Here is a 25996-nt window from a genome sequence, read left to right on the forward strand (position 1 = left end):
CCAAATGCATGTTATCTTTTTCTTACTATCCTTGACCAAACAGATATATATTACTCTATAGCTGCTTTGAACCTTTTATTTATTTTTATTTGTTTTATTTTTCTGAATTAAATCTTTTAGAATTAATTATTATCTTCTTTATGTGAGTTTAAATATGTCACCAATCTAATACTCACTTTTTTACTTATCATTTCTTCAATATCTTTCTGTTGAGATCAACATGTCCCTCTCTGAAGTTCAAAAGCAAAGTCAAAATGTAAGCCAAGTTACTCCAGAAAAGGAGAACTGGAATATCATCGTTAGGGTGATACGTTCATGGTTCGTTCCAGATTTCACTAAACAGAGGTGTCCTTTTTCCATGGAGTTGGTTATTCAAGACAAAGAGGTTATTATTCTTCTAATTCTTTACCATCATTGTTATGAACAAAATATGTGTATCTTAAACATCTTTATATTTATTATATTGAGCTATTTCAGGGTTCTAAAATACATGCTTCCATCAGACGTACTCTAATTTACATATTTCAGACTGAAATTTCTGAAGGTCATGTTTATGCCATCCAAAATTTCAGTGTGGCTCCGAATTCTGGAATATACAGAACTACGCACCACCCTTATAAGATTAATTTCCAGTTTGGTACCAAAGTTAGTTTGCTTCATGGTAACTTGGTTCCTGATCTGAAACCACAATACACACCTTTGTCATTATTGACAACCACTAGATTTGATACTGATTATTTAGTTGGTAAGTTAATATTTTTAGTTTTTCTACCATTCATATTTTTTAGTTCTCAACAATTATTTTGACCTTATATGTTATGACTTCTATTATTTTTTATTTAGATATATTGGGATTACTGGTCGGAGTGGGTACTGAAAGAGAATTGCAAGTTAATGGAAAGACAACAAAATTAAATGTTATTGCAATTGAAGCTGATGGGTATTTTATTTCTATGCTATACTACATACCTTTTTATTTCTGTTTAAATAATGATTTCACATAACATTTATTGAATGTTTAGGTTTCGAATAGAATATACTTTGTTTGATATTTATGTGGATGAACTGAATGTATTTCTTTCAAGTGGAGAAGTACAAAATTATGCTATAAGTATAGAATTTGCGAAAGTCAAAACTTTTCAAGGTAAACTTCTGTGACTTCTTTTCTTTTTGTTATATTACAATTTTTCCATGGTACTTTGACATACACTATCTTTTTAAATTTAGATAAGGTTCAACTTCAAAATTGCAAGTTCTGCACTAGGATTAAGTACAATGTTAACTTCAAAGAGGCATCTAAACTTAAATCAAGGTAATGTTAAAATTGTTATTCATTTATTGAAAAACTTAATAATTTTTTAGTTAATCCATTTTTGTAACTTTAATTTCTATTGCACAGAATGTTTGAGAACAATGAATCTCCCTCTCAAGGATTAACGCAACTCTCTTAGACTTCCATACATACTATGGAAGAAGACTTTTTAACTCTTACACCTAGGACGACCATTCAAGGTCTTAAAGATTGTAAAGAGGTTTGAATGACTTCTAAATTCTTTCATGAAATTTTGTTGTTCTCAATACATGTTTTCATTAATCTTTTTTATATTCAAAGGTTGTTTGGAACCATTAAGCATATCTTGGGTGAGGATGACTGGTGGTATACGGCTTGTGTTTGCAACAAAGTTGTTTATCTAGATTCAAAGATGTTCTTTTGCGAGAAGTGTAACAAGCATGTTATAAAATTCTTTCCAAGGTTAACTTTAACTTTATTAAACTTAATGTCCATTTACATATATGATTATAATTTAGACTTTTGTTAATTAATACTGTTATATATTTTAAAGATATAGGATTAAGATTCGAGTTATTGACTCATCTGATTCCACCACATTTGTTCTGTTTGATAGGGATGCAACCACCCTTTTCAAAAAAAACTTATGCTGATGTTCCTGCAGAGAACAAACAAGAAGTCAGACACAAGAGTCACCTTACCATGTAGTCCGCTATCTCCTCAGTTGGCCTCTTCCCATTCGATACATGTCGGCTTGAACCCAGGAGGGGTTACCTGCAGAAGAATCTCCGAAGCTCAAGTAAGTCCAAGCTCTCAAAAAGTCAAATCAGCAATTAATGAATGCGTACGTTTAAATGATGGGGTCCACGTGTATTTATAGAGCATTAATGATGTTTGACCATTCATGGGCTGGGCCTTGACTTGGGCCCCAGCTTGGGCCCTAGCTTGGGCCATGAGTGGGCCTGGTCCTAAAACAGGTCTCAGATCTAAGAGGTGTACTGGTGTTGACCAACTTTCTAGACAGGTAGTCGGCCGCGACCGACTACTTGTCTAGATGGCTTGTATTGATGGCGTCCGGGTATCAGGTGGTATGTGGTTTTGACGTGTGTACTATTTACTTGATTGAGTTTGGTTAGGTACGGTACACCAGTCCCCCAGCCTTGTCCGATGTGGGTTGTCGGTCAAGGATGACATGTGTTGGTGAACTAGCAAAACCGGCTAGGTGTGATACACCAGTCCCCCAGCCTTGTCCGATGTGGGTTGTCGGTCAAGGATGACATGTGTTGGTGAACTAGCAAAACCGGCTAGGTGTGATACACCAGTCCCCCAGCCTTTAAGTGTGGTGAACAGTGTTAAGGCTTGGAAGTGTCAGGAGGTAGGTGAAAGGGCGTCAGGTGGTCACATCGTTATACTTTTTGCGCCGCCGTTTTTTATGTGTCATATATTTCACAATGATGGTGTCGCTTGGTCTGGGGGTTCATTCTGGCGGGAAAAGTTTGAGTCGTTTGGGATCGTGGAGTATAAATACGGGTTTGAATGCAGCTGATGGTTTACTTGGTTCATTTGCGAGTTTTGAAAACAGAGATCTTGTGCGCATCATCTTGTCCGACTAGTTCCCAATTTCCGCCGACATCTTTCCGTAAAAAATCAAACAGGTATGTCTAGTAGCGATAGCTCATCGTTATCTACATCTAGTAGTAGTCAGAGTACTGAGTCGGATAGGAGTAGAGACGACCGGTTTGGTGGAGAGGGGGTGAGTGCTGGAGTTGGCACAAGCGGGGTGCCAATGGAGGTAGTGAGGGAGATCCGAGAAGATCCTCCTGAAGAACTGGAGGAAAGCAACTGGCCGGCTAAGGGCGGCTACGCATGGGTGGCATCCGATGTTCGGGACCAATCATCCCTGTTCAGGTGGTCTCGTCTGCTGAATTCCTGGCTAAACTGTACTCCCATCATCTCTAGAGGGGTCAGTGGAGATATAGTTTCATTGGAGAGAGTGAGCGCCATAGACCGGGTATGTCATGGGCAAGAAGGGGCTGCCAAGAAGTTCTTCTACATGTACATGTGCCATTTTTCTCAACTGCATATACGTCTACCTTTCGACGACTTTACGATGGGCGTGTTGCGGGTTTTGAATGTGGCGCCTACTCAACTACATCCTAACAGCTGGGCTTACTTACAGGCTTTCCGCATTCTGTGCGAGTTGCTGTACTTGGAGCCTTCGCCTTATGCGTTTTTGTATTTCTATGATACCAGACCTCGGAGGCCGACTACATGGTTGTCATTGATAAGTCGTCCCAGCATTAGCAGGTTGGACGCATTCTCCCAGTCTTTCAAGCACTTCAAGGATGGATACTTCAAAGTTGTGGTAAAGGAGGGAGGTGAGCAGCATTTCCTGAATGCGGATGGGAGTACAAAGTTCCCTTTCAGTTGGACCAATAACCCTTCGCGTTACAAGGATATGGGGGTGGAGGAGTTGTCGTCCGGAGATAAGGAGGTGGTGGGGATGTTGTTAATATTTGTGGATAAGTTGCCCACTAAGGGCTTAGTTAGGGTTTATAATTCGGTGCATCCGATTATAGATATTGAAGGTATCTGTTTATTACTTAAACTGTGTTAATGATGCTAAGTTGTTTTGATCCGAGTTGTGATATGTTATTGCAGGACATATGGCGCAGTCTGGCAAGAAGAACTTGGCGCTCTTCCAAGCGCTGAGGAAGGAGATGGCCGCCAAGGCCAAGGAGGCTGGGAAAACTGATGTCCCCAATCTGCAGGAGTCTGTGGTGGAAGTACACGTGCATGGCGGCACGAAGAGGAGGGCTGAGCTTCCTCCTCGACCCGGGAAGGGTAAGGATGTGAAGAGAGTGAGGGCAGCTATTCATGGGTCAGGCGATGGGGCGGGGTCGGCCAGTGGCGAGAAGTTGCCGGAGGCGGGGTTAATCGAGTTGCCGGAGATATGTGTGAGGAAGGATATTTCAATCAACTTGCCGGATACTGTTGTGAACTCCATCGACAATATGGAGGTTGATCATATTGTGAGAACCATGGTTGAGTTTGGGAGTAAGGCATTGGTGTTGAGTAGACGTGTTGGATCCCTCTACAGAAGGGAAGTGAAGGAGGCGGGAGGGCTGCACGATAAAGTGAATAAGTTGGAGGAGGAGAAGGCGGCGTTGGAGAAGGAGAAGGAAGGGTGGGAGGCTGAGAGAAAGAGGTTGGTGTCGTGGAAGGTTCGTTGTCTTGACTCTGAGGAGAAGTTGAATAAGCGGATAGTGGAGATGGAGGAGGACTATGAGGATCTAAAAGATAAGTATGATGAGGCCGTGGGTGAATTGGATGACCTGAAGAACAGTGTTATTCAGGAGCATATCAACGGCTTTGAGAAGGGGTTACGGCAGGCGGCCTTCTTCTACAAGAATGTGGATGCACTGGATTCAAGGTTTGATGTAGATAAGGATGTGGTTGGTGGGAAGTTGGTGGGGGAGGATGAAGAGGGCGAGGAAGGGGTTGGGAACGAGGCGCCCGAGGCAGAGAAGGAAGCGGATGCGACCGTGGAGGGCGATGGCAATCAAGCAGCTTAGGATGTAGTTTTCATATTTTGTTTCGCAATGAATCCTAAGTTTGTAATAACTCGTACAATATTTTCATTTGTTTTTAATGTGATGCATCTTGTGGATATATATATGTTTTGTGGCTGTTGATGATAGCATGTGATAGGAAAATGAGGTATGTTGTGTTGCATGTGTATTTAGCTAGGGGAACGTTGTGGGCGTTTGTATGTTAAACACGAGTAGAGGGTGTTCGACCCAGGCCGCTTACTTGTGGTAAGGGTGGGGAACTTAAACGAATTAAACACAAGTAGAAGGTGTTCGACCCAGGCCGCTTACTTGGGGTAAGGGTGGGGAACTTAAACGAATTAAACACAAGTAGAGGGTGTTCGACCCAGGCCGCTTACTTGTGGTAAGGGTGGGGAACTTAAACGAATTAAACACAAGTAGAGGGTGTTCGACCCAGGCCGCTTACTTGTGGTAAGGGTGGGGAACTTAAACGAATTAAACACAAGTAGAGGGTGTTCGACCCAGGCCGCTTACTTGTGGTAAGGGTGGGGAACTTAAACGAATTAAACACAAGTAGAGGGTGTTCGACCCAGGCCGCTTACTTATGGTAAGGGTGGGGAACTTAAACGAATTAAACACAAGTAGAGGGTGTTCGACCCAGGCCGCTTACTTGTGGTAAGGGTGGGGAACTTAAACGAATTAAACACAAGTAGAGGGTGTTCGACCCAGGCCGCTTACTTGTGGTAAGGGTGGGGAACTTAAACGAATTAAACACAAGTAGAGGGTGTTCGACCCAGGCCGCTTACTTGTGGTAAGGGTGGGGAACTTAAACGAATTAAACACAAGTAGAGGGTGTTCGACCCAGGCCGCTTACTTGTGGTAAGGGTGGGGAACTTAAACGAATTAAACACAAGTAGAGTAGTGTAGAGTCATAAGGTAGGGAACCACTCATTTTATTTATTCAAATGGGGGTGCCTCGTTAAAACCTCCTTGGCCAAAACCCTCCTTAGGGAAAAAAGACCAACTGAGGAAAAAGAGTACACCCGTGGTTACAAGTATGGATTCGCTTATGATACATGTTCAACTGAAATAAAATTTGAGGTGGGAGACATTCCATGTGTTGGGAATTTCTTCCCCAGATAACTGCTCTAGGCGATAAGCCCCACCACCTGTGTCTTCTCGTATGCGGTATGGACCGTCCCAATTGGCGGAGAACTTGCCATCCTTCTTTCTAGCACTGCTGGCCATTCTCCATACTAAGTCCCCTATGACAAACGAACGGGGGTGCAGATTTGCGTTATATTTCCTGGCGGCTCGTTGTTTGGCGGCGAGGTTGCGTATTTGGGCTTTTTCTCTAAGTTCGGGAAGGAGGTTGAGATGCAAGGCCATGTTTTGGTGGTTTTGAGCTGGGTCGTACAGTTCTCGGCGCAGGGATGGTTCGCCAATTTCTACCGGTATCATGGCGTCTGCCCCGTAGACCAGGCTGAAGGGGGATTCGTTAGTTGATGATTGCGGGGTGCATCTGTAGGCCCAGAGTACTTCAATTAACTCTTCTGGCCATCGGCCTTTCGCGGTATTCAATCTTTTACGTAGTTCCACGAGGATGACTTTGTTTGCTGCTTCTGCCTGCCCATTGGTTTGGGGGTGTTCTACTGAACTAGTGATGTGTTTGATGCCCAAACCGGTGTAGAATTTTGCTAGCTCTTTGTCAATGAATTGTCGGCCATTGTCTGTTATGATGGTATGCGGTATACCATATCTGCATATGATGTCCTTCCACACGAACTGCTGGACTTGTTGGGCCGTGATAGTGGTCAATGGTTTGGCTTCAATCCACTTGGTGAAGTAGTCGACGGCTACGATTAGGAACTTAACCTGTCCTTTGCCGGGTGTGAATGGGCCTAGGATGTCCATTCCCCACTTAGCGAACGGCCAGGGGGATAATATGTGATGTAGCTGTTCCTGCTTTTGATGTATAAGGTTGCCATGCTTCTGGCATGGCTTGCACTTTTTGACATAGTCTTGGCAGTCCGCTTCTATTGTAGGCCAGAAGTACCCGGCTCTGAGAACTCTCGTGGCCATGGTGCGCGCGCCTGAGTGATAACCGCAAATCCCTTCGTGTAGTTCCTTTATGACGTACTGGGCTTGTTCTGGCGTGACACATTTAAGTAGGGGTTGGCCATATCCGCGTTTGTATAGGTCGTCGCCTACCATAGTGTACCTGGCGGCCTTGGCCAGCCAAGTTTTGTCCGCGTCGGGCGGGGGGTTGCCAGTTTTGAGGTACTGAACGTAAGGGGTGGTCCAGTTTGGGTTTTGGGTGGGGGTGAGATTGTCTGATGGGGTGTGGGTTAACGTTTGGCAAGTGTGTGTGACGGAGGGTGTGGATAGTGTTTGCTGTAGCAAGGATCGGTTGCGGTTTTTGAGTTTGGTGCTGGCTAATTTGGAAAGGATGTCGGCTCTGACGTTGTCGGTTCTGGGTATGTGTTCGACGCGGACCAGTTCGAAGGCGGATTGAATGATTGCGCGGACCAAATGGTAATATTGTTGGAGGACGGGGTCTTTGATCTGGAACTCGTCGTTCAAATGACCTACTGTGAGTTTGGAGTCGGTTTTACATATTAACTTCTTGACGCCTACTTCACGGGCTAGAGAGAGACCAGCCAGTATAGCTTCGTATTCGGCTTGATTATTCGACGTTTTGAAAGCGAAATGAAGAGATTTCTCGATGAGGATATCGTTGGGGCCTTCTAGTACGATGCCGGCACCTGCACCCCTTGGATTCGAGGAGCCATCTACATGAAGCGTCCATTGGTCCTCGATGGGTGTTTGTTGTAGGTCGTTGACGAAGTCCAAGAGACATTGGGCTTTGATGGGGCCGTGTGGTTCATAGCGGATGTTAAATTCGGAGAGCTCCACGGCCCATGACGACATGCGCCCGGCTAAGTCTGGTTTTTGCAATATTTTTTGAATTGGATAATCGGTCTTGACGGTTATGGTGTGGTTTTGGAAATATGGACGCAAGCGGCGTGCGGCGTGTACCAAGGATAGAGCTAGTTTTTCTACCATTTGGTATCTGGTTTCAGGGTCTTGGAGTGTCCTGCTTACAAAGTAAACAGGGTGCTGGGTGCCTTCTGCTTCTTGGACAAGGGCAGCGCTGACGGTGTGATCGGTGGCCGTGATGTACACTAGCAGGGGTTGGCTAGTGTCAGGTTTGCGGAGGACGGGGGGTGAGGTTAGGGATGCTTTGAGCTTAAGGAAGATTTGTTCACAATCTTCTGTCCACGTGAACCGGGCGGATTTCTTCAGGAGTTGGATTATGGGTTGGGTTTGTTTTGCTAGTTTTGGTAGAAAACGGGATATAGCTGTGAGGCGGCCAATCAGTCGCTGTACTTCTTTGATGGTGGTGGGGCTACGCATCTCGATGATAGCCTTGCATTTTTCGGGGTTAACCTCTATGCCGCGCTGAGTTAACATGAAACCGAGGAATTTACCCCGGTCCACGCCGAATACGCATTTCTCAAGGTTCAGGCGTAGGTTGTATTGGCGTAATGCGGAGAAAACCGCCTCCAAATCTATGGCATGTTGATGATGGCTTGGGGATTTGACGACCATGTCATCGACGTAGACTTCGACACAGTGTCCTGTGAGGTGGCTGAAGACTTTGTCCATTAACCGCTGGTAGGTTGCCCCAGCGTTTTTGAGGCCGAAGGGCATGACTCTGTAGTAGTAGTTGGCATCGTCTGTGATGAAGGCGGTCTTGTGCATGTCTGTTGTGGCCATGGGTATTTGGTTATATCCTGAGTATGCGTCCAGAAAGCTGAGTACTTTGTTTTCCTGCCGCACCGTCTACAAGGCGGTCGATGTTGGGTAGGGGGTAGGCGTCGCGAGGGCATGCCTTGTTTAGATCTGTGTAATCCACGCACATGCGCCACTTACCATTGGCCTTCTTCACCAAGACAACGTTAGAGAGCCAGGTGGTGTAGTGCGCTTCATCTATGAATCCTGCGGTCAGCAACTTCTCGGCTTCTATTTTGGCTGCCTGCCTGCGTTCTTCACCAAGTTTGCGTTTTTTCTGAGATACATAGCGAGCTTCTTTGTATACCGAGAGCTTGTGGGATGCGACGTTAGGGTCTACCCCTGGGAGGTCGGCGGCTGACCAAGCGAAGAGATCCGTGTTGTTTATAAGGATGGGTGTAATTGTGGCACGCTCATCAAGACTTAAACCAGTGCCCAAGTTGATGGAATGGCCGTTGGGAAGTTCCAGTGGGGTTGTGTCCTCGACTGGTTCGAGACGGGCGTCTCGGCCTATTCTGGGATCAAGGTCTTCGCCGGATAAGGTTATGCGTGAACTGGGTGGTCGCTCGATGTGGTTTGTCTGTTGGATTGGGAGTTGGGGCCTTAAGCTTGCCATGTAGCATTCGCGTGCCAAACGTTGGTCGCAGTGGATGGTTAGGATATCGCCGGATGGTGCTGGGAACTTCATGGCCAAATGCGGGGTGGAGACGACTGCTCCGAGGGTGTTGAGGGAAGGGCGGCCCAAGAGTATGTTGTAGGATGTGGGTGCGTCGACTATTAGGAAGCGGATTGGGATTGTTTTGGTTTGGGTTCCTTCCCGGAAGACGGTATGGAGGTCTATGTAGCCCCGGGTAGAGACTTGTTCGCCAGAAAAGCCGTATATGGGCTCGTCATATGGGATCATTGCGGTGTCAGGGATTTGCAGTTTTTGGTAAGTGGCCCAATAGAGGATGTCAACTGAGCTGCCTTGGTCTACTAGTACTTTTTTAATGGCATAGTTTTCGATTTCAACTGTAATGACCATGGGGTCGTCTTGTTGGTGGTCGAGGCCGTGAAAGTCATCATCAGTGAAAACGATGGGGGGCATGCGTCGTCTGTGATGGGTTTGGGTGATGTGGTTGATAGATTGTATGTGGCGGAGGTGTTTCTTTCTAGCGGATGAGGTGGAGCCTCCGCTTGCGAAGCCACCAGAGATGGTGTTAATAGTACCTCGCAAGGGGGGGTCAGCAGGGGTTATGTTGGTGTGGGCGGGTTGTGGGTGTTGGTCATTGGGTTGGGTGGGTTGGGTGTTGTGGTTAGCGGTGTTTGGTTGTCGTCTGTGGTCTTGTCTTGGGGGTGGTGGGTTCGAGATGAGGTATGGTCATCTATGCGGATGAAGCGGCGAAAGTGGCCGGCGCGTACCAGTTCTTCAATCTTGTCCTGTAGCGCTCTGCACTCTTCTGTAGTATGACCGTGATTGCGGTGGTATCGACAATATTTGGTCATATCGGCGTTAGGAGGGGTGGTTGTTTTGCGTGGTGGGGGGAGGAGGTCAGCCTGGAGGGCTTCGTCAAGGATGCGGGAGCGGGCTACTGTGAGTGGGGCGTATCTGGTGAAACGTGGTTGGCGGGGTTCACATGGACGGGTATCGGGGCGCGGGTGAGGATGTGGGGTGGGATTGGGTGCGGGGTTGGGATTGGGGTTGGAGGTGTTGGCGGCATAGTCGTTGCATAATTTGGTGTGAAGAGTTTGCATCTCTTCCATGCGCACATAGTCAGCGGCACGCAGCTTGAGTTCGTGCATGGAGGTGGGTGGGTGGAGGTAGACGTTGTTAGCGAAGGGTCCAGGTTGCAGGGTGAGGGTCATGCATTGGAGTATCATTTCCTGGTTAAGGTGTGGTGTGCGGAGGGCTGCTTTACTGAAGCGGTCGATGAATGTTCTGAGTGGTTCGTTAGGCTCTTGTCTGATGCCCAGTAGGGACATGGTGGTGGTTTGGTGAGGCCGGCTGCCGGCGAAATGTGTGGAGAACATGTGGGAAAGGGTGTCGAAGTTATCAATGGAGTAGGGTGGGAGGGTGGTGAACCACTCTAGGGCGGGGCCTTTGAGTGTTGTGGGGAAAGCTTTGCAGAAGACTGCGTCTTGGGACGTGTACAGGGCGACGTGTGTGATGTAAACTTTGAGGTGTTCGTCGGGGTCAGTTTCGCCAGTGTAGCGATCGAGGTTGAATGGTTCCCACTGGGTTGGGAGAGGGGTGTTGGAGATAAAGTCTGTGAACGGGTAGCGGCGTCTGGGCTGGTGTGGATGGGGAAGGTGGGGTGGTGGTGGGTGGTTGATCATGGTAGGGAAGGTGGAGGTGATGTTATGAGGAGGGATGTGGGTTGTGGGAAGATATGGGGGGTTGTAGGGTGGGACGTATGCGGTGTGGAGAGTAGTGGGTAGGTTGTGGGGAATGTGGGTTGTTGAGGGTGCTGTAAGCCCTGGGTGACCGGGTGGGAGGTGTTGGGGGTGTGTGGTCGTGAGAGGGGTTTGTTGGGTGGAGGTGAAGGTGTGGGGGGTGGGGTTGTATTCACTCTCTTCTTCTGTAGGTTGGAAAGCCGGAGACTTCACGGCTTCAGATGTTTCTTTGGCTTTTCCCTTCAGGTCAGCATCTGCCTCGATTCTCCTCCTGAGGCGGGAGTTCTCTTGTTTGAGCGCTTCCATCTCTTCAGCATTGCGCTTCTTCAGGTCTGCGAGTTCCTGTTGCATCTTTATCTGGCCGTCTAGGATGGCGGCTAAGTCAGGGATGACGCCAGGAGGTCCAGAGGGACCAGCGTCAACTTGCTTGCTAGCTCCAGCTTTGCTGCGGGTAGAAACCATCTTCAGAGAAAAGCGGGTACTAAGGGTGTTTGTCTCGTGCCCCACGGTGGGCGCCAATTGTTCCTGCAGAGAACAAACAAGAAGTCAGACACAAGAGTCACCTTACCATGTAGTCCGCTATCTCCTCAGTTGGCCTCTTCCCATTCGATATATGTCGGCTTGAACCCAGGAGGGGTTACCTGCAGAAGAATCTCCGAAGCTCAAGTAAGTCCAAGCTCTCAAAAAGTCAAATCAGCAATTAATGAATGCGTACGTTTAAATGATGGGGTCCACGTGTATTTATAGAGCATTAATGATGTTTGACCATTCATGGGCTGGGCCTTGACTTGGGCCCCAGCTTGGGCCCTAGCTTGGGCCATGAGTGGGCCTGGTCCTAAAACAGGTCTCAGATCTAAGAGGTGTACTGGTGTTGACCAACTTTCTAGACAGGTAGTCGGCCGCAACCGACTACTTGTCTAGATGGCTTGTATTGATGGCGTCCGGGTATCAAGTGGTATGTGGTTTTGACGTGTGTACTATTTACTTGATTGAGTTTGGTTAGGTACGGTACAACTGATATGTTAGAGTCTCGTGATAAGGTATACTCTTCAATATATCAACTTATATATATACATAAATAAGCACAGTGCGATATATCTCTCTGAATATGATATTAAATTATTTTGTTATCGTAGATGAATGGTTCTGGAAATTTTCCTAAGGAGTTTGATGAGTTAGTTGATAAAATTCTGTTGTTTAAAGTTGAAAGTAGGAACGATCAAACTTTCAAACTTGAACAGTCTTTCAGAGTGAAGAAAGTATGTCTTGATGATGATATAATTCAGAAGTTCAATGATTCTTCGATGAAATCTGTGGTAATATATAACTTTAAATATATAGTTTACATTCAAGAATTTACATATATTTAAGTTCTTAATCATTTAATTTTCTTAACCTTTTTTAAGGATGTTTATGCTGGCAATGGTGAGTTTAGCAGGGAAAAACATCGTGTAGTCAATGAGTCTACTGTTGATATTGCAGAGGTATACAAATTTCATAAATTTCAATTTTTTTGTTAATGACGTATTATTTTATTAATGTTATTTCTTTTTAACGTGTACTATAGGATTTATTAGTCAGATTTACCAAAGAAACAATTAAGTGTGCATCTCAATCTCCTGACTTAATCAAAGATATTGCAACGAATGAGGATGGTAACAGTTCATTTAAGAGAGAATCTACAAAGAAGACTGCATTACTTGAATTCATCGAAGAAGACATTGTTCCACTAAAGCTGCTAAAAAGAAATATTAAAAAGGAAAAATCAGTCAAACAATAAATCATTTTAGTTTTAATATTTAAAGACAATTTCTTTTATGTTTGACAATTTGGGACTGTAATGTCTACGAATGGGTCTGTCTTTAATTTCCTTTAAACTATAACTTTGATGTTTAATTTGATGATAACTATATTATGCTTTTATTATGCTTTTATTTGTTACAAATTGTATAATTTTATTTTTTTCATCCGCTGGTTTGTAAAATATTGTTGACATTTTTCAACTATTGTCAACAAACTTGACTGCCAGCTACATCAAAACTTATCAAAATTGATATTATTTTTTACCATCAATTATTGAAAGTAGAATCAAATAACTTTTATCAAAAAGTTATTTAGAAATTCCAATTTATTAGTTATATTTATTTTCATAAATGCATGATATCTTTTTCTTAAATAACCGAATTTAGAAATTGTCATTTCTTATTTACATTGCTTTTCATAAATAATATATATTTGGCAAACCAATTAAATGTTGTCACATTTTAAGTTATGACAACAGAATTGGCTGCCATACACAAATTTGAATCATTTTTCTTTGTAATGGTTACCAAATTTATTAAATAAATTCCATTTTAATTTTTATATATATATACAAGTAAAATTTAATATTTCATAAATTTACAACCAATTATTATATATTAACTTACTACGTCAATTTCTATTCGATTGTTCCTAATTAATATATATATATATATATATATATATATATATATATATATATATTTATCTTTATATATACTATATAGATAGATATATATAGATATATGTATTACATTTTTGTTGTTACTTTATTCTATCCACCATATTTAATATTATAAATAAATATCTTTATTTTATTATATATTATATTATAGGGTTAAATATGTTTTTGGTCCCTCAAGTTTCAGCGAAATTTGGAATTAGTCCCTCATCAAAACTTTTGATCAATTTCGTCCTTCATCTTTCAAAATGCGTGAATTTAGTCCTTTTAACCAAATTTTGTTAAGTTTATCTGACGTTTCAAGCACATTTCATGATAGTATTTAAATTATTTACATTGTTTGACACATTTTTGCTTAAATGTTAACTTAAATATTATCATGAAATGCACTTGAAACGTTAGATAAACTTAACAAAATTTGGTTAAAAGGACTAAATTCTCGCATTTTGAAAGATGAAGGACTAAATTGGTCAAAAGTTTTGATGAGGGACTAATTTCAAATTTCACTGAAACTTGAAGGACCAAAAACATATTTAACCCTATATTATATTATGATATTATTATATTTAAAAATATTTTATAATGTAATATCTTTATAATTTTATATTGTCGTTTTAATGGTCTACCTGTTTTCCAAAGTAATAATTACATTACTGTTTTGAAATCTAATTGTAATCGTCCCGTCTTTTCATGTGGGATTTTTCCTCTATAAATATTCATCTGCATTCTACCATCAAAATCACACTTCAAGATAAGTCCCATCACGTTCTCCATTTTTCCAACTCTATTTCTACTTCCATTCTGAAAGTCCAAGCAAATGGAGAACAACTTCAACGAAGAAGTTATTAATAGAATGAGTAGGTACCAGTTCTCTATTATTCACCTTCAGGATGAGGTACGTCTTTGGTAAATATTTGTATAAATTTTTGGTTTTACAAAAAGTCTTCTACTCTTCTTATTTTGTCATGGATTTGAAAGTATATTATCATTTTTTCTTCAACTAATCTATGTTGTTCAAAAAAATTATATCTTTGGAGGTTGTTGGGTTTGTGGATCGTGCATTCGCCATTCTGTATGATCACGATCTTGATCGTCAATGGACTTTAACAGATGAAGAAGGCAATAGACATGTCGTCACTTATAACAAGAATTTACAGAAACCAATGCTAATTGGAGGATGGAATGATTTAAGGGAACTTTATCAACTACACGATAACCACACTATTTATTTTGGATATGTCGGTCATTCTTGCTTCCACATCATTGTTTTTCCAAGTAAATGCAAACCTTTATGTATTGGACGTTTTCTTAAAAGACTTCAAGCAGATGAACCACTTTTCAATGGACCAAAGTTGCATTTTTGCATATTTCTGAATCCAAACCAATGCCATGCTAGCCATCTGGTGAGATTCATTTCAGTTATATTTATATTTATGTCTTCTAATTTTTTTAAACAATTTAATCCATATCTTAAACTGATTATTACTTTTTATTGAATTCTTTAATTTCATTCAATGTGTTAGGATTTGCCAGCTGATTTTGGCAATTATCTTCGTCAAGGAAGATTTAAAAACATTCTTCTTCATGGACCGCGCAAAATAGTGAAGTGCAAACTACTCTTGAGAAATCATCCAAAGAAGTCTAACAAAATAGGAAGTGGGTGGAAGGAATTTTGTACTGCTCATGGATTTGATCAATCTATTGACTTGGTGTTTGAAGTTGACCAGATGAAAAGCAATCAGAATGTCAAAGTGCTTACATATTGTAATCTTTAATTTACAGTTTCTTTTATGGTGTTATTTGAAACTGCAGATTATAATTAGTTTTCCTTTCATGTTTGTTACTTAGGTAGTTGTCAAGCTACAAGTTTTTATATTTTCAGCAATGCATATGCATAGTTCTATTTTGTTATTAATGAAATTTCTTTGAACATTGTCTCAATTTCTATGAATTGCAATAAAAAGTTTATTCTAAAACTTTAATTCATCGAGTTTAATTGATACATACTATAATTTAATTTAACATAATGAAATATGTTATAATTAAACATAATGAAATATGTTATAAGTAAACATACATGTATGGATGTATGTTGGTTTAGTATGTTATAAGTAAACATACATGTATGGATACATGTTATGATTTGCAGACATCATGAAAAAAGAATGGTAGATACTTGCTATGAAACTGTACTCTTTGTTCTACTATAAACTGTACTCTTTGTTCTACTATATATAGTACTGCATAAAAAAGACGTGTTGTAGTACCTACATAAAAAGCAAATGTTTTGTTCCCTGTAAGAACAAATCAACTATCAAAGAATTACTATATATATATATATGAATGTTTCTGATCTATTACCACTCACCACTGCATGCTCTTTCTATTTTTAATCTTAGTCTACTACTAAAAGCTTTTTGTAGTCTTACAATTGCTTCCTATTACAATTACAAATATTTTTGTTTCCAAAATTGTGATTAGAGGTACAATCTCCCAAAAAAAGTTTAAGAAAATTATTCACCAATATAGTAATAAAACAGAGAACACTTTTTCATCCATGAGTCAACTTATCTTTGTTTTTGTTTATTCCATTGACACCTTTGAAAGTATTCCATATGTTTTCTGCTGAAATGGAGGAAAACAATTGTAAAAATGCAAGGCTGAGGAGGAAGTTGGTGCTACAACAAAGGTTGAATGCAAGAAGTAATCAACATTCAGGTAAGTTTCTAACATATACCTTGAATCATTTGACTACACAATCTGTTCATCAAACATTTTTTTACAAATTCTGCATTTCTATGTTTATATCTTCTTTGCAGATTACAAAGAACAGAATGCAAGAAAAAAACCAAAAATCGCCAACCATTCTTCTCAAAGTATAAAAATATCAGTTTTTTTATAATTGTATTTGAAAATTTATATTTGGATTTGAACTTGACAACATAGATTGATAATCAAATATCATTGTTGTTTTAATGATAGATAAAAGAAGTGAATCTGAAAAATTAGTCCATAACACTATCCAAAGGAAGCCATTACAAGAGTTGGATCTTAGTAAGTATTCTTCTTTTTACCTCTTTCTTTACACATTGTTGTTACATGAATGACATATGTATGGTTGTGGATTGTTGGACATTCAATGCTGCTACAATAAACATTTTTCAGATCTGCAAAACAACAACAACAACTTTCACAATATTAATTCAAGATTTCAGTCAATAATTGGTAAGTTATCTTTGTTTGTTTTTCAAGATTATTATTGCAATATCACTTTAACAAATTATAACAAATCTTTATTTCAATGCAGTATCTGAAAATAATATATCAAATTCTTCCACTACTTTAGTTCAAGATCCAATAGAAATAAACTTAATGACTTCACAATCCGCAGCTTCTACTATAACATACAATACTCCTTGCGGTAAATTTCTACATTCAGCTGTATTTCTACATTCATCTTTAATGATTTCTAATGATTCTATTAATGTTTTTTAATGATTTCAGTTGTTAGCAATAACATTCACAGAAATTATGGACAAAATAATTACAATTGCAGTGCAGGTAAGTAGGTTCTTATTCATATATACAAATGTTCATACTCAAAATGACATTGAATGTAACATAATTGTTTTAATAATTCTTTTCCATAGGTGCCACATCTGTAGTTCAAAATCATTCATATTCTGTCTCTAACAATAAAGTTGTCAAATATCCTTTTCAAGTAATACAATCACTTCAAAACAGATTCAATCTTGATGATGAAACAACAACAGAACAACATTGTTCAAACACAACAAATGATGATTCAACAAGAACAACATATGAAGGTAATTCAGATATTGAATTGCTAACTTATGGATGTCAATAAATTCCTTTTTTAAATGATTAATTACTTTTCATTTTACTAATATTCTAGGAGATAGTACAAGTACTACAATTACAAATGAATTGTATTGCAAAGGAGAGTTACAAGGTAATGTGACACACAATTGTACAGAATTTCAGACATAAAATATGCATTTCAGGCTAATACTTTATGCTGATGTTCAGAACTACTCAATATTGGAGACCCTTGCTTGGAATGCCAATACTGTCAAGCTCAACTGTGGTATGAAGAAAGAGCAGAAAAAAGTAACACATCAAAGGAAGTTCAATTCTCATTATGTTGTCAAAAGGGAAAAGTCCAAATTCCACTATTAAAAAAACCACCTAATCTTCTTGAAGGTTTGTTAAATGGTGTAGATCGTAGAAGCAAATTATTTTTACAAAATATAAGAGTATACAATAGCATGTTTTCATTTACTTCAATTGGTGGTAAGATAGATACTTCAATTAACAATGGTTCTGCTCCACCACAATTTATTCTTAATGGTCATAACTATCATCATATTAGAAGTTTATTGCCACAACGTGGATCAAAGCCAAAGTTTGCACAACTTTACATATATGATACCGAAAATGAAATGAGTAACATACTGAAGCATTTCAGGTTAGTTAAAAGATCAAGTTATTTGCTTAAATGAAATATTTAAATACATCTGTTCACATTTCTTTTCTTTATTATGTTTTAGGTCTAACAGCAAAGAATCTGATATAGATCAATCATTGGTTGCTGATTTGATTCAAATGATTGACACTCACAATGTTCTTGCGAAATCTTTTAGAAAAGTAAGAGAATTGTCACTGCAACATATGGAATCAGATTTCACACTAAGACTATTTAGAGGCAGAAACAAAGACCCTAGAGTCTACAACACACCTTCATGTGATGAAATAGCTGCTCTAATAGTTGGTGATTTTGGCAATATGGATGTAGGCAGAGATATAATTGTCAAAAAATGTTCTGGTGAATTAACAAGACTGCATGAAACTCACACAACTTTCATTCCACTTCAATATCCTCTCATGTTTCCATATGGAGAAGATGGCTATCAAGAAGATATTCCAATTAGAGAATCTCATTCAAGGAGTAAATCTAGGGTGAGAATTAGAATTTCGTTGCGAGAATTTATTGCATTTAGAATACAACAAAGATCTATATAGAACCTGGAAATATTGTGAATGCATGCCGATTATTCCAACAATTTTTGGTTGATTGCTATACAATGGTGGAAGCACAACGATTGTTGTTCATTAGAGCTAATCAAAAGTTAATTCGTTGTGATATTCTTAATGGATTACAAGAGGTTGTTAATAGAGGAGAGACAAATCCTTCTTTAATTGGAAGACGTATTGTATTGCCTGCTTCAATCACTGGTGGTACAAGATACATGTTCAACAATTGTCAAGATGCTATGGCAATTTGTAAAAAAATTGGATATCCTGATTTGTTCATTACTATAACATGCAATGTCAATTGGAGCGAAATAAGAGACTTTGTTTCACCAAAAGGGTTGTCACCATCAGATAGACCTGATATTGTATGTAGAGTATTCAAAATGAAGTTGGATGAAATGATGACATATTTAAAAAAAACATGACTTCTTTGGAAAAACCACTGCAGGTATGTTCTATAGGAATTATTATAGACTATATCAATATTTATTAAATTAGATTTTTGTAACTATTTAATTTGTTATGTTATATATGCAGGAATGTACACAGTAGAATTCCAAAAGAGAGGTTTACCTCATGCACATATACTTTTATGGTTGGATGGAGAAAGCAAATTGAAAAATTCAACTGATATTGATAAAGTAATATCAGCTGAATTGCCCAATGCGGATTTGTATCCAAAATTGGAAAAAGTTGTAGCAAGTTACATGATTCATGGACCATGCAGACCTGCGAGATATAATTCACCATGCATGAAGGAAGGAAGATGATCCAAATTTTATCCTAAAAAATTCACATCTGCAACTTCTATTGATGAAGATGGTTATCCATGCTATAGAAGACTTGATAATGGTAGATTTGTTGAGAAGAATGGAATTAAGCTGGACAATAGAAGTGTTGTTCCTTACAATCCACCACTTCTAATGAGGTATCAAGCTCACGTGAATACAAAGTATTGCAACAAGACCAATTCAATAAAATATTTGTTCAAATATGTCAACAAGGGTCTTGACAGAGCTACTCTTAAAATAAGCAACAACTTTGCACAATGTGACAAAGAAACCATTATTGATAAGATCAAGAGGTATTATGATTGTAGGTATCTATCACCATGTAAACCCGCTTGACGAATATTTGCTTTTGACATCCATCACAGATGGCCTCCTGTTCAGAGATTGACATTCCATCTTCCTGGACAACAATCAACTTTGTTTAAAGATGATGATGATATTAATGTGATCTGCAACAGATACGAAAATGCTAACATAATGTTTCTAGCTTGGTTTGAGGCTAACAAAGTTTATACACAAGAAAAAGAATTGACTTATTCTGAATTTCCAAGCAAATTTATGTGGTTTGCTAAAGAAAAAGAATGGAAACCAAGGAAGAAAGGCTACAACATTGGTAGACTTACTTATATTCCTCCGGGCTCTGGAGAACTTTATTATTTGAGGATATTACTCACCATTCAAAAAGGTTGTATTAATTATGAAAACATTAAGACCATTGATGGGAAACTTTATGAAACATACCAAGATGCTTGCTATGCTTTGGGATAGTTGGCTGACGATAAAGAATATATTGATGCAATAAAAGAAGCAAGTGAATTTGCTTCTGGGTATCAACTTAGAAGATTATTTGTTACTTTGTTGTCCATGAATACAATTTCTAAACCAGATATAGTTTGGAATTCTACATGGAGTATCTTATGTGATGGAATTTTGTACCAAAAGAGAAAAGGAGATGAACTTACCAGGTAATTTATATTGTTATTTTTTTAATTCAATAGAAATATAACTTTTAATTGCATTATTTTGTTCATGCATGTCTTCAAATTGAGACTGCTGAATTACAAAAAATATGTCTCATTGAAATACAGGAAATGCTAATGTCAAATGGTAGATGTTTGAAAGATTATCCTTCATTACCTCAACTTGATATTTCCGATGTACATACATTCAATAATAGATTTATTGTTGATGAGCTGCAATACAATAAAGAAGAGATGGCAAAAGAACATGACATTTTGTTTAAAGCACTCAATGATGAACAAATTCATGTATATCAGGATATCATGACAGCAGTTGTTTCAAAGAAGGGAGGATTCTTCTTTTTATATGGCTATGGTGGTACTGGTAAAACTTTTATGTGGAAGACATTGTCAGATGCTCTAAGAAGTAAGGGCATAATTGTTTTGAACATAACATCAAGTGGAATTGCTTCTTTACTACTTCCTGGTGGAAAAATAGCACATTCTACCTTTTGCATCCCACTGTTAATTAATGATGAATCAACTTGCAACATAGCGCAAGGTAGTCTCCGTGCTAAACTTCTGATGGCAACCAATTTAATTATTTGGGATGAAGCACCAATGATGAATAGAATGTGCTTTGAGGCATTTGATAGAACACTAAGAGATATTATGCGAAATGTTGATGATGCCAATAATGACAAACCATTTGGTGGCAAAGCAGTTGTCTTGGGAGGTGACTTCAGACAAATTCTACCCGTTATCAAGAAAGGATCTAGGTTTGATATCATCAAATCAGCAATCAACTATTCAGAGTTATGGAATTGTTGTAAAGTGCTCAAACTGTCCAAGAACATGAGATTAAGTACTACAACAAACAATCAAACAACCAATGATATCAAAGAATTTGCTGATTGGATATTGAAAATTGGAGATGGACAAATGGATGCAAATGAGAATGGTGAGTGCATGGTTGAAATTCCAGAAGAGCTACTGATTATAAATACAGATTTACCTTTATTGTCATTGGTTGAATTTGTCTATCCTCAATTTGTGGTTAACATGACGAAGCCTAATTATTTTGATAATGGAGCAATCTTGTGCCCAACTAATGATTTTGTAGAGCATGTAAATGATTTCATGTTGTCTTTATTAGGTGGTGAAGAGGTGACTTATTTAAGTTCAGATACACCTTGCCAATCTGATGAACAAGATGAAGTTCAATTTGAATGGTTTACATCTGAATTTTTAAATGATATCAAATGTTCAGGGATACCAAATCATAAACTCAAGCTCAAAACAGGTGTGCCAATTATGCTCTTGAGAAATATTGATCAAGCAAAAGGTCTTTGCAATGGCACAAGATTGCAAGTCAACCGTTTGGGAAAAAATGTAATCTCTGCAACTGTAATTACTGGAAAAAACATTGGTGACAAGATTTTTATACCAAGAATGGATTTAGTGTCATCTGATTCAGGATTGCCTTTCAAATTTCAAAGAAGACAGTTCCCAGTTTCCTTATGCTTTGCAATGACGATTAACAAAAGTCAAGGACAAACACTTTCTAAAGTGGGACTTTATCTTCCACAACCTGTATTCACACATGGCCAACTATATGTTGCTATTTCTAGAGTCAAAACCAAGAGAGGATTGAAAATACTTATATTGGATGAAGATGGAAATGTCACAAACACAACTAAAAATGTTGTGTACAAAGAAATTTTTGAAACTCTTTGACAATGAACACATTATAGGTATGTAATTTCTAATTTTGTTTTAATTTGAAAGTTTGTATAAATATAGATGCAGGATCTATTGTTATAATTAAAATATTTGTTATAATTCTGTTGTGCAATGCAGGATCTATTGCCTAAAGTCCAAGGCTTACAATGAACATCATGTTGATTTAAGAAGTAATCAAAGTTGTGTACAAAAGGAAGTTATAAAGTTGATTAACAAAAACACATTATAGGTATGTAATTTGGTCTTCTTTTATTGTTATTTTTTTAAAGACATTATATTATAACCTTATAGGTTATTAAATATCACAAAACCAATTGCTATTATCAAAAATATTACATTTAAAAAAATCCGTGCGTTGCACGAGTAGAAAGACTAGTATATATATATATATATATATATATATATATATATATATATATATATATATATATATATATATATATTGTTAAAATACATTAATTGTATTTTAGATATGCAGAAGTTCATGGTAATATAATTTTTTTTTCATTTAGAACATCGAGGGATACAAATTTACTTTAAATTTACTATTAGAGAAAATAATCAATTCAACATGAAAAATTAAGGAGTATTAGGGAATTAAAACAAACTTTTTTTTTTCATAGTTTAGTTATAGAGTAATTGTTTTATTTGGGGGTAATGTAATTGTTACTGATCCACAAATGGTTTTACTGTTAACTAATTAATTAATGATATAGAATAACAAAACAATTGATCCACTAATTTGATAAGAATATTTGATATTTTGTAATTGATAAACTCATTTTAGTGTGTCATGGTGAAAAACTCGATAAGTTAAACATAAGATACTGGTAGCCGGAGGTGCCATCACCTCCCCAAATGTTTTAAAGCATATGTGATATATATTAAGAATTGACGAGAATTTAACTAGGTAAATTTTTATTTTGATTTTATAAAATACAACATTTATTGTTATGAATAATAAAATATAAAATTAAAGATAACAAAGAATAATAAAATTTATTACAATATTTTTTATTTTCTCTATCATTATTTTTGAGTTTTTTAGGTATTATACTCATCTCCTGTTATCACATGTTTTCTTTTCTTTTTTTAAGGAAAACAGGAAATTAGACACAAATTCGTTATTTTTATTTTCATTTCTCATGTATTCTCTTTCATTTTTGAAAAAAAAAATGATTTCTTGTCTCACCAAATGAAATATTAGTTTAATAATAATAATTATTTTTTATCTCATATTAGTCCATTTAGAAGTTATTTTCAATTCTTCCAAAAAATGAACTCCCTTATACGTCAAAAGATTAGAAACTGCCTCTCAACTACTATTGAATCTAATTGTTGTAAACCACTGAAAATGGGTGTGACATCTTCCAAAGAAGGCATACCAACCAAGAAATCAAATTCTACTGGCACACGACCACCTAGGTTCTTAACAAGAGAAGATTCATTTACAACACAAATATTATCATGATTAACAAGCAAACTAGACAACAACAAATAACAAAGTAAGCTAGTACTATTTTATACCATCATATATCATAAAACCATAATATTTGAACAAAAATATCACTCAACCATTTAGATTGTAGTGGCACTTGACCGTCTAGATTCTTAACAAGAGAATATTCATTCACAACACAAACATTATTATGATTAACCACCATTGGTTCAGGTTGAGACTAAGAAATAGGTTGTACCACAATTGGTTGCACCATAAAAGATTGATTGAACCACATGTTCTACCACAAGCTCTATCACAAATACACATGAGGAGTTTCATATTAATTATTTGGAACGTAATCCATGAAAATGTTCTCAAATATCCAATGAATGAAAGAGATGAAATAAGAAAAATGTCGCCACCGAGACGACAGACCAAAAATAAAATTTGAAAAAAATAGACTTTGGAATCGTTACTATAGTTTATTCTAGAAAACTACAGAAAAACCAAAACAATAAGACAAGACTTACAAAATAAAAAAATAGATTTTGGGTTCAGGATTTGGTTATGCGTGGGGAAGCTATTAGCACCCCACAACTCTCGTCCTAAGACGATACCTTTAATTAAACATGCAAAAAGCATGCAACAATAACTTTTTGGTCTTTTGGGCCCGACAAGGATTAATCCTCACTACTACGTATCTTCATTCATTCATAATGGAGAATCAAGGTTACGTAGTTCTTTATGAAAAAGCCATTCGGAAAACTATTTGGAAAATGATTTGATTTTTTTCTAATTTTTAAAACATTTTTATTTAATTTTTTGAATTTTTTGAATTTTTTAAAAATTGGTGCCACGCGACGTGAGCGGCCGGATAGACATTGAAATTAAATTCTTTTTTTAATCTTTTATTTGTTTTCATTTTTTAATCTGTTATAATTTTTCATATTTCCTTTTTAAATTTATTTGAAACTAGATGTGGATGTCACTACTAGGGATGTCAAAAAAATTCGTACCCGCAGGTATACGCGGATAAAACTCGCAACGGGTAGGAAATAAATATTGTAAATGGATACCCGCAGGTAATAGGTACGAGTATTTTAATACCCGCATATTAACGGGGTGGGTACGAGTATCATAATATTTGTACCTATGGATACTCGTACCCGCTATACTCTAATTTAAATTTAAACAAATAAAAAAAACATGATTAAAATATTAACATTGATTTTGAATGATTTATATTTTTATCAATTAGTTTAAAAAAAAATAATTTCTTTGTAAACTGTCATTCAACACTATTTAAATGAGTTATTTGGACTTTGTTTAAAATTTATGAATGTTATGTATTTTATTTTATTTGAATTTACGATTAAAATATGTTGTTAAATATTTTTTTTTGTAAATGCCTACGGGTACCCGTGGATATTAAAAAATTATGCGGGTACCCGCACAACGGATACACGACGGATATGGATACGGGTACAAGACGAATATTTATCCATTGGGTAGGGTACGGGGGAACTACTACCCGTACCTTACCCGTCCCGTTGACATTCCTAGTCACTATAAGGTTAGTAGCCGGACAAACCATTTTTTTATGTTTAGATCTTTATATATCTTTTTAGAAAAAATAAATTTTAAAATAGGTGTTACGTGACGTGAGCGGCCAGACAAACACGAAAGAAATAGGGAAAATTATTTTTTTATGGTTAAAAAAATTATAATGAAAATTAGAAAAAATAAATCAAAAGAAAAAAAAACTGGCAATGACATACCTCCAAATCTTTTCAATATTTCTTGTTCTATATCAATCTCACCTCATTTGTTTTTTCTTGCCTCCATTTATAAGATTTTTAATTTTTTTCTCAAGAGAAGTAGAAAGGAAGGTTGTCTGTTTGGGTGGTAATGAGAAAGAAAGTGGAAGTATAGAGAATATTTTCTTTTTTTCCAATCCCATCTCTTGTATGACAAATTGTATTTATATCCACACATTACAATATCAATGTAATCATAGTCTTAATTATAATGAATTGAACAATATAAGAAAGGAATTGATCATGACAACAACACATTACGGTAATCAAATAACAGCAAATTTGAGCATAATATCAATCATCATCAATAATATTGATTGTAATCATTAGAAGAGATATTACTTCTAATTGTTAAATCATATCACTATTTTCTCTATCAGAAACCGAAGGAACAAAGGGTAGAAAAACAATGAGTGGGGACGAAAATACATTGTGTTTTTGGGTTCATGAGAAGGAGTGTGTAACTGAAAACAATTTGGGCTCTTCCTTTCTCTTTTGGCTAACATTAAAGTTTGACAATTTTGAAGAAAATTTTATTTCACCTTTTTTTTTATTTACCATAAATAAAAAACATTTTTTTTAATTTTTAATTATTTTCAAAAATAAATTTATTCTCTCGGACGAAATTGGATGTTGACAAAAAGCTTATTTAAAATGGAGTTCATATCAAATACAACTTCAAAACTATCATTTGATAA

The 25996-nt window shown here is 37.5% G+C and overlaps 1 protein-coding gene across 1 annotated transcript; it reads left to right on the plus strand.

Annotated features, from left to right (window-relative positions):
• The first annotated feature begins 220 nt into the window (after positions 1-220).
• Positions 221-22100, plus strand: LOC114165153 (ATP-dependent DNA helicase PIF1-like). The gene is made up of 4 exons (XM_028049817.1): positions 221-385; positions 478-745; positions 844-940; positions 20930-22100. The coding sequence occupies exons 1-4, from the start codon at positions 221-223 to the stop codon at positions 22032-22034; spliced, it is 1635 nt and encodes a 544-aa protein (XP_027905618.1). The 3' UTR covers positions 22035-22100.
• The last annotated feature ends 3896 nt before the right edge of the window (positions 22101-25996 follow it).

This window comes from Vigna unguiculata, chromosome 10, assembly GCF_004118075.2.
Source record: "Vigna unguiculata cultivar IT97K-499-35 chromosome 10, ASM411807v1, whole genome shotgun sequence".
Classification (NCBI taxonomy): Eukaryota; Viridiplantae; Streptophyta; class Magnoliopsida; order Fabales; family Fabaceae; genus Vigna; species Vigna unguiculata.

Excerpts from the sequence above, each read along its gene's own strand:
- LOC114165153 (XM_028049817.1), top strand. The coding sequence starts at position 221 with ATGTCCCTCTCTGAAGTTCAAAAGCAAAGTCAAAATGTAAGCCAAGTT. Across the intron at positions 746-843 it reads TGATACTGATTATTTAGTTG|ATATATTGGGATTACTGGTC; the intron begins GTAAGTTAATAT and ends TTTTTTATTTAG. Across the intron at positions 941-20,929 it reads ATTGCAATTGAAGCTGATGG|AATGTGCTTTGAGGCATTTG; the intron begins GTATTTTATTTC and ends AATGATGAATAG.